The following is a 10,360-nucleotide window of genomic DNA, read 5'->3' on the forward strand; positions in this document are numbered from 1 at the left end:
TTGCCTATCCTCTCAGGATAACTGGAATTAGTGTTACTTACAAGTACCCTAGGCACATCGTTTTTCCATTTTTGGAGCATAAACACCATGAATCCGATGTGAGCTTCGGATCTTCCAATGTTTCTCTATGGTGCTGAAATCTAAAGATGTCCGAGTTCTGCTCCCCGTGCAACTGATACTCGACTGCCATTGGCTCACCTGCGTTTGAGGGGAGGGGCTTACCGATAGGTCAATTGGCCACACTTTGAAGTCTTGGTATATTTTCAGCCTTTATTTTTTCTTATGTATCTCTTTTGTTTCTCTTTGCAGGCCCAATTTGGAACTATTTCAGATTATTTCGAGGCCTTGCGTAAAAGCACTGGCATGGATCCGGTTGGCATTAATGTGGGCCAGTTGGCTTTGCCTGTGCTAAGTGGAGACTTTTTCACTTACGCGGATCGAGACGATCACTACTGGAGCGGATACTTCACCTCACGGCCGTTCTACAAACGCCTGGACAGAGTGCTGGAATCACACCTCAGGTAAGCCTTTAACAAATCCAAATGCACTACGTGAATCTCTACAGTGACAGTGCACAAGTTAACACTTGCCAAGTGCCAAATGGAGGTAAAAATTGGCTTCAGCAAATACATAAAACTGAGTTATTAAATTTTAATGTGTGCAACTGAACAAAAGTTCGATACTCATTGCTGAAACAGTAGATCAGTGAGAAGTTTTACCACATTGGAAAATGATCTGCAAAAGTTTACAGGAAGCAAAGACGATTTCTTTTATTTCTCTCTGTACCACCAACAATGCTATTCATGGCACCAACGAGAAAATGTGAAGAACCAAATTTGAAATGCACTGCATTAATCTGCATAAATGCACTGCATAAAAATGTTTGGTATGGGTCTCAATGTCCAAAAGCTGAAACAATAAAAAATACCATTTCCATATGCCTGGACTTGATTTGCATTTGAGACCATGAGTTCAAAATTAACATAAAGTTAATTATGAACCAGAATGCCATGCTAATATGTGCAATAACATTTGCAATTCATATTGTATAAACTAATGACATTTTCTGGAAATTCAGCTTTTTCAAAGTCTGATCACTTTTTTCTCTAAATACTCAGAGTTTAGAGACCCAAATATTTTTGGTCTGTTTGGTCATCAGAAAAAGACTGTAAATTTGAAATGTTTTTATCTGCTAAAAGTTTATTTTATCAACTTTTATAAGTACACTAACATACAGATGACCTAACACACATATACTAGCAGTCATGAAAATAGCATTTTTTCAAATTTTCAAGTTTTATGTAACTGATTTAAAAAAAAAAAAAAAATTGATGACTAACTTTTAAGACTAGTCTAAGAAGTTTACGCAACTGGCCCCTGAACTGAGTCTGTCTATAGGAAATGGAGCTCTGTGATAACAGACATTACCATCTTTTCTTGCAATGCTGTATGCTGCTAATTAACACACAAAGCTGAAGGTCACATGTCTGTGTTGTCACGATAAGTCTGAAGCCCTGTGACAAGGTCAAAGCAAAGTAAAGCAGTCGGTTTTGAGCCACCAACTCAATGGCTTTAGTATTTATTCAGTATTTGACCATGGCCATTGACTGTGCCACCTTCTCATCTGTGGGTGCTTTACAAACTTTTCTCCTTGACTTCTTTCTAACATGATATTGGCCCCAGAAAGATAAAAATTGATCTTATTAAGAAATAAGGAATATTATCGCTAATTTGTGGAATGTGAAAGAAATAACTCCTTGTTATTTATTTATTTTTTATTTATCCTTTACAGCATGTTGAAATGTCTTCGCAGCTCTTGTTAATTGGCTTGGTTCTAGATAATGAGACGTTGCAGTGATACATATTGATTTTTCTGTATGCTCCTCTACAGACATTTTTGTTTACATATACCAGTAGAGCAGTGTTGTCATCGTTATCTAAAACTATTTTTTTTATATTATGTATTCTATACATCCTGTATGTATGTGTATGTGTTTGTGTATGTCAGTGGCTGTCCTGCATTTCATTGTTATGGTAAAATGTGATAACTGCGGAGAACTCTATTTAAGACAGTATTTGCATTTTGATGGGTGTCTAAATGTAGGCTGGAGACAGTTTTCATAAGTATGCATTTGTTAAACTATTCCCCGTTCTACACGATGGCTTCTTTCACTCAGCAAATTGGACTTTGTTCAGCTCTGCTCAATTTCTCTCTCTCACACACACATACACACACACACACACACACACACAGTAGATTGATTAGAGATATTCAGTCCAAGGTCATTTCATGTTTAATTAATTATTAAAGTCAATGTTTGGCTGTTCTTGTGGGAGAAGAAAGCAGATGTATGTTTGATGTGAAATATGTAGGTCACATGTACTGTGTTTTTATCTTTTAACTATGGTCTGTGAACCATGCAGTAGAAATGATGAAATGTTTGATCTGCAGAAACCATCTTGCTTTATCAACTCACTTCAAAGATCTATTTGGGTAAAAATAATAGATTTAAACCATGGATAATTGTGTCACTCTAGTTTACTGATGTACGCAGGTTAGAGGCCATAATTTTCTGCACTTGTCGATAAAATGTCACTCACTGAAACCTTATCTGGGTCAATCTCAAGAAAACATGTCCATGTCACATTTCACCCCAACATTAAAAAAAAAAAAAAGAAAGAAATGATATTTTTCATAAAGAAAATAAAATGTGTTACCTGCATTTTACTGGAAATTAAATATTCTCATTAGATTCTCTTTACTGTAATACAATTATTTTATTTAAATCAGCATAAAGAAAACTAGTAAAGCAACTGCTAATATCATGTGTGAATTCTGTACATTTAAATGTATTTATTTTAAAATAATTTACATATTTTAACATGCAAAAATTGGCTTCATTTCCTTAAAGTAGGTGTTCTTAACATTTTTGACTCGAAGACCTCCGCTGTTTAACATAATAATCAAAGCCCCACTCCAATGTAGGCTAAACATTTTCCTGTATTTAAGCTGCTTCTTTTCAGACGTTTTAAAGAAACTGAGAGCATTCATGTTTAAAAAAAATTAACCATCATTCATTTTGTGATTCCAGATGTTTCAAGAACTGTATAATCAACAGTTATTGATTTTTAGGTATTAGTTACTGATTTAGTAATTATTGATAGTTAATGTATATGTAGCATTTTAATTTAGATTAGAGTTAGATTATTTTTTTATATATTACCCCTGTTTTTTAATTAAAATACTTTTTAAGTCCTCCTGCGCACCAATTGGAAATTTGCTGAGGCCATGGGCCCCTGGTTGAGAACCACTGCCTTAAAGAACAAATATAGGCCTCATGTCTTTTTTTTAAGATGTGAAATATGACTCATGTTCAACAGGTTTTGTGAGGTTCGCCCAGCTATAGATTTTCATCTCCTTTAGAAAATTTGAGAAGGTCATTATTTGTAGAGACGACACCTGTATTGTTACTATAATGTGGAGAGATTCTGCTGTTATTGTTGTTCTCACTCGGACACTCCCAACACAGCAGTGACCATACCAGACTATTATCTTTCTTTTACTGGAATGTGAACATTAGCCGGATTCAGGAGGTATTTTGATGCCAGATGGATTCTTGTAACACTGTGGATTTATTCTGTGTGGATTTTAGGGGACTTTTGATCTTGCATGGGAGGGAGTTTCATATGTCACTTCATGTTTGTCCGCAGGGCAGCTGAGGTCCTCTACTCTCTGACCTTGGCCAACATTCAGAAGTACGGCCAGCCCAATGATTACCCTTCAGTGGATAATTACAAGTTACTGACAGAAGCCAGACGCAATCTAGGTCTCTTCCAACATCATGATGCCATCACGGGCACGGGCAAAGACTGGGTGGTTGTGGACTATGGAACCAGGTAGTGCCTCTTTCTTGAAATATCTTAAAGTGAATGTGTAGAAGACATATGTCACCTTTTCACTACCACCAATATTTGCATACGTTTTTTTGCATTTCAGCCCAAAGTGTCAGTCGGGTAGAACTTTCAAACTGCTCGTAAAGCAGTCATTGCCATCTGATTAATAACCATTGCACAATGACAAAATAATGAATGCATTATATATCCACAAAACAAAAGGCCGCCAATATGTTTAAAAGAAAACATCGTACATTTTCTAGGGCTGATCAACCTAAATGATTATTAAAAAAATTAGTAAAACAACTATCAGAAAAACAAAAAATCTTATTATACATTATACAGAAAGTGTTTAAAGAATAACGTTTACTGAAAAAATATTGGTAATTCTCATATCTGGTTGGGCATTCACATATTGTCTAGCTGCAAAAGTTCTAATATTACGAAAAGCTGTATTCACTGTATTTGATCAAAGCTTCAAAAATACGGCAGTAAAATTGTGAAATATTACAATTTAAAATAAATGTTTCTTTTTTTAAACTTTTTTATTTTATTTTAAAAATTTTTATTTTTTACATTTTAAAATGTATTCCCATGATCGCAAATCTGAATTTTTAGCAGTCTTTATACTCAATTTTCAGTGTCATATGAACCTTCAGAAATCATTCTAATATTCTAATTTGGTCAAAAAACATTTCTTATTTTTATCAATGTAGAAAACAGTTGTGCTGCTTAATATTTGTTTGTTTTTTTCGGGGTTATTTGATGAATGCAAATTCAAAAGAACAGAATTATTTGAAATATTTAAAAAGTCAAAACGTAAAAAGTTCTTACTCTCACTTTTGAATGATGTAATGTATCCCTACTAGGGGTGTAACAGTACACAAACAAGATGGTTCGGTACGTACCTCGGTTTTGACGTCGCGGTTCGGTATGGGTTCGTTACAACGGGGGGAAAACTAAACATAATTGTTATTATTTTTTATATTAAACTGTGGTTTACTAAACAAATTGCTCTTTCTTTAAATAAATTCAATTATAGCCTAATTATAATTCTAAGCTTATGCTCTAAAAACTATAGGGAGCCCTTTTACATTACTTTAAGGTTACAATTAACAACAGAATCCAAACTTAAATGTAAAATTTACTATTTATTTTTATATATAATAATAAATACTCAGCTTAAAGAAAAATAGAATGCAAACATGTAAATTGCACATAATGCAGTTTTTAAATTAACTTCTAAATTATAAAATTTCTATTTGTTGTTGAAATATTTACACAGTGGCTGTCATAACAGATTTATTTAAACATACATTAATTAATTAAGATATCACTAACAGGTAAAGTAAAATATGATGAGAATATATAGTCTAAAATTTCGCAAAATGCTCTTCTATAGACTTAATTTCTCTAGCGAACTAACGAGCTGTGGACACTGATGACTTGCCTGAGGTAAATGAAATGCTATGTGACATTTTGTTTACAAACAGTTTTATTGACGTCTTTCTGTGGTTAAAAAAACACTGATTGGGCGATTACCTGAGGAGATGTTCATTCATGTTTATTTCGCATTAAAACTAGTAGTAAAGAGGAAGAGGCTTCGCGCAGCCGTTCGAACTTCTGATTCTTATTATGGGATATTATCAGGTAAAAGAGATATGGTAAAAACACGGTAAAGCATCATGATCTTTGTTATTTCTAAGGTTGTTTCACTCTATTCTGAATGTGAAGCGAGTGATTGTGAGCTCAGCTCACTGGTTGGTGCTCAAAGACAAACAAACATACTTCCATGATCCTTCAAATCCCTTTCTTCAGATGGTGAGTGTTCATATTGTACATCCATAATATGGCATCACTCCGAAATTTGGTAATTGCTATGTGAACATTACATTTTTGCTGGTTCTGTATTACAGGATGATGTTCAGCCATCCCAAGATGCATTACCTCGCAAAATAATTTTTGAAGTTCATGAAAAACCAAGGTAAATCAACAATTCCTTCAATTTTTTCAATAAATTTTCTTAAAAATAAATGTTTCTATAGAAAAAAAACTAATAGGATTTTTACTTTGGGAACCTTGCTGTTGTGCTTTATAGCATAATAATTAGCACAATATAGAATAATGTTGAGTTAAAAATGGATTCATGGTACATGTGTTGAAGTAGATGAACATGATGAAGTGGATGACAAAAGGTAGCAGAACCTGTGTGGCATATAATGCTTCATAAATATGCTTAATTTTTTGCGGTTCCCAGGTTGTTGGTGGTTTACAACCCCACAGAGCAAGCCAGGATGTCCATGGTTACAGTATATGTGACGACTCCTAAAGTGCGCGTGCTGAATGCTCTGGGTCATGTGGTCCGTGCTCAAGTCAGCGCAGTGTGGAATGATGCCAGTCATGCTGCTGCCGACGTCTTCCAGGTGAGATCTGCTACATCAGTGCATCATATCACAGCGTTATGGGTGTATTGTTTATGAAAAAGAGCAATGGGAGGATTGTGGATTCTTCAAACTAGTCCATATTTGAAGTTTGAGGTCATCTAAATGCTCCTTATGCCAGTTCATGGTGTTTGTAACGTGTTTGTTTATTCCACGACAGTTGTCGTTTGTGGCTCAAGCTGCTCCTCTGGGACTGAGCGTGTACCAGCTGATGGAAGGAATGGAGCCAAGGACAGAAGCTGCTAAGTACATGTTTCTTCAGGATGGCAGGCAGATTTCAGTCAGTGAACTGGAGCATTTCCGACAGTTCTACCAACAAGATGCGGCTCCTGTGCACATTGAAAATCCTCACCTGAAACTCTCCATCTCTACAGCTACAGGACTTTTAGAGGTTAGATCATAGACTGCAGCTCTCTGGGTTTGTTGTAAGCTCATACATCTAGGAACGACTCTGAAATGTTCAAACGTCTCTTGTTTACAGAAAATGAGGTTGAAGGAGGATGACTCTGAGGACCTGGTCAAGGTGGAGTTTGTTTTGTATGGCACCACCAGCAATAAAGACAAGAGCGGCGCCTACCTGTTCCTGCCTGACAAAGAAGCAACAGTAAAAATTAGTTAACTGGTGCAACCAGATCTTTACTAGATCGATTTGTGAAAGATTTATTCAGATGTATTTTTGAAACCAAGTCAACAGATTTGCTGCTTTTTTGGGGGTTGGTAAGATTTTTTTTTTGGTTTGTTTATAAAAGAAGTCACCCCTAGTGAAAAATAAATATACTAAACTATATTTGAAATGCATTTATTTCATGCCAAGTATACTACAAATACATTTACATATTCATGTACTTAATAAAAATATGCTGCAATTGTACTTTTTTGCAAAGTCTGCTAAATTGAAACTAATTTTGTACTTACTGCACTTTTATTGCGCAGAAGTAGTGCCAACTAAAGATATACTGAAATATATTTGATTGTGCTAAAGTGGAACTATTGCAAGTATACCTCATGTACACTTTAAATATCTTGCATTAAAAGACTGATATTATTCAAAGATCATACATTCCTCATCAATAGTGACATTAAAACACATTTTAGGCTTAATATTAAGAAATGTGCATTATGCACAAGTAGTACTCCAAATACTGTTTAATTATCACTTTTATATCAGTACGTCTCAAGTGATATGTCCGTAAATATGGTTTTCATTTTTGAAATGAAATAAGAATTTCATTTTTGCGAGAACTGTTCCTTCAGGTGGTTTCAGTAGTGTTTTTATCTAATTGCTGAGGTGTTTTGAGTGTTTTGCTGTCGCTCAAGTCAAAAGAGCCCAAGTCTCTATCATATTTTAGTCTCTTGAGATGTTTCAGGTCCTTTAGTGTAAATCTAGAACTTTTCCACCCAAATCAGCAAAGTAATATCAAGCCACACGGTTTGAGATATAATTTATGACTGTAGGACAAACAAAATATAATATGTATGCTTAGGTGTTTGTTCAAATCAGTAACTTCAGTTATGAGCAGTAGTATCAGTGATGGTTGCTCACTAAAAGTGTCAGGTTTCCATCTCACTGTGAGCTAATGAGGACACGCTCATGTTGAATTGTTTCCAAGCTATCATACTCCATAAAAACATAACCTTGTTTTTGTGGTTGTGCTGCTATATAGAGCATGTTCTTCCACCTTTAAAGGGTTTTATTTTAATTAAAGGAAATGGAACATATTTGTTTCTTGCAGTGGTTTATTCCCAAAGGCTCAGTTAGTCCAATTCAAAATGTACATTTAGCATGAAGGAGTGTTCACTTATTTTCACCGTACTCAGAAAATCTAATTGCTCAAATTCAGCTCAAGCCAGGAACAGGCAAACAAGTTATTAAAGTTAAAAAAGGAAAGCAGTCATTTGCTGTTGGCAAATGTACAATTTGCGGTATTTTGCGCCAAACAGTAAATGAGATGTTGTTGTGTGCATTATCAGCCTAATGATACTTATTGGTCTAAAAGGAAGTGGTCTTTAATGGTTCTTGCTAAATTACCCAAAGTATTCAGTACACAAACAATCACTTCACAGAATTCCTAAAAATCAGTGTTCCACAGAAACAATGACAGTATACGGGTTTAAAACAACCTGAGAATGATATTTTTGTGAACTGTTCCTTTACATATTCAGATACTGGTGCGCGTCCTGCTCACAGAACAGACACAGCAAGCAGACTGCTTCAAGTAAATTATCTAGGATGAATCGTGATTTTTGTCGAAAATATTAACATCTTACTTTAACAGATGCAATAACAGACGATGTTATATGGATAAAGCTGTATTAATTTAATAAATTAACACTGTAGTATTTGTTCAGTGCTGAGTTATCCTCTCATTATAACAAAGTGTAGACACAATGTAAATAAGACTAATTGTGCAGTCTAGAGTTTCATTGATTATAAAGTCAAATATCACCTCATAATGGGAAGGTTAATTATTGTCATTGATCAGAAGGTGCTCCTAAATTTATTAAATTAGGATCACAAGTGCTCATTCTGCCTTGTTTATTGAACATAAGGGGTCATTAATGGTGCTTACATTATCACATGTGCAAAATTCCTACACAGTGTATCTTTAATTTGGCCAGAATATTACAGGTAACTATTTCCAAGCAGAGATTCTGTTGAATGAATGTGTTTATACCCCACAAAATTACCCCGTCTTGATACCCAAGAAAACATGGTTCATAGGAAACATTAAATAAGTTTAATGCTATTATAGATTATAAAGGTTTTTATAATTAAAAACACCTGAAAGGTCATCTAAAATGACACCCAACTCATCTCCAAGCTAGTGTCAGACTCTGTTCCTTGTTTTGTGTGTGTTTTGCTCCCCATGTGCCTTCCTTGCCCTTACTTGGTCCTTCCTGTTCCTGTCCCCATTTAGTTCTATTAGTTACTAGTACCTTGTTATTAGTTCCCTTTTGATTTGGTCACTCTACATTGCTATGGGAATTACCCTTTTCTCCAAATACTACTGAAGCCTTATTGAATCACGCCAGTGAAACTGGCCAATGGCGTTCAAGCGCGCGAAATATGAGGGGCTCCCACTCTATATAAAGCAGCGCTTGTACGTCATCCATTCAGAATCTTTTTCTTCAGCCAACCTTCTACTAGAAGCAAGAAGCCTATCATCAAGAGTACTCACCGTGATCTACACGCTGCAGCGGACACGCCTTCTCTCCCCTGCTGTGTTCCGGTGAGCTTCGGACAAGGATGACCTCTCGCGATTGCCTCTCCTGCCCAGAGCCAATCGAACTCTCCGATGGCCACGAATCGTGCGTCTTTTGCCTGGGTCGCACCCACTCAAAGGCGGCGCTTGGGGGGTCAGACTGCCTGGCTGCCGCCTCAACAGTGTGCAAATTAGGACTCCTGCATATGCGACCGCTTCAGCTCTGGCTGAAAAGTCGCGTGCCACAGAGCGCATGGCGCGCGGGCACCTTGCGCGTATGAGTAACGCGCGACTGCTTGAAAGCGCTGGCCCCTTGGCTCGATATGACACTGTATCACCGGGGTGTTCCTATTGGCCAAGTGATCAGGAGAAAAACTGTTACGACAGATGCATCGAGCACGGGTTGGGGAGCCGTATGCGACGGCAGACCAGCCTTCGGGACGTGGTCAGAAACGGAGAAGTTGTGGCACATAAACTGTCTGGAGCTCCGTGCTGTACACCTAGCGCTCGAGTGCTTTCTTCCGGACATTCTCCACCGTCACGTTCTCATCAGGACGGACAGCATGACAGTGGTAGCGTTTATAAATCACCAAGGGGGTGTGAGCTCGCGGCCGCTGCTGCGGCTGGCGAGAGACCTTCTTCTGTGGGCAGATAGACACCTCCTCTCCATCCGGGCAGTACATTTCCCCGGACGCCTGAATTACGGCGCGGATTTACTGTCGAGGGGCGGGGTAATACACGGGGAGTGGAGATTACACCCTTTGACAGTCAATATGATTTGGAGTGTATTTGGCAGGGCGGAGGTGGATCTCTTCGCATCAG

The 10,360-nt window shown here is 36.9% G+C and overlaps 1 protein-coding gene across 1 annotated transcript in view; it reads left to right on the top strand.

The window, feature by feature from the left end:
• The window catches only part of LOC107751258 (alpha-mannosidase 2-like), a 47,727-nt gene that overhangs the window by 21,962 nt on the left and 15,405 nt on the right, over positions 1-10,360 (top strand). Inside the window, exons 8-14 of the mRNA XM_016566938.1 lie at positions 310-521; positions 3,712-3,897; positions 5,601-5,715; positions 5,811-5,878; positions 6,152-6,317; positions 6,496-6,726; positions 6,817-6,939. Of these exons, the coding sequence (XP_016422424.1) occupies positions 310-521; positions 3,712-3,897; positions 5,601-5,715; positions 5,811-5,878; positions 6,152-6,317; positions 6,496-6,726; positions 6,817-6,939 (1,101 nt within the window). The remainder of the gene's footprint in view (positions 1-309; positions 522-3,711; positions 3,898-5,600; positions 5,716-5,810; positions 5,879-6,151; positions 6,318-6,495; positions 6,727-6,816; positions 6,940-10,360) is intronic.

The sequence above is a fragment of the Sinocyclocheilus rhinocerous genome, unplaced genomic scaffold (assembly GCF_001515625.1).
Source record: "Sinocyclocheilus rhinocerous isolate Xijiao unplaced genomic scaffold, SAMN03320098_v1.1 scaffold1083, whole genome shotgun sequence".
Lineage (NCBI taxonomy): Eukaryota > Metazoa > Chordata > Actinopteri > Cypriniformes > Cyprinidae > Sinocyclocheilus > Sinocyclocheilus rhinocerous.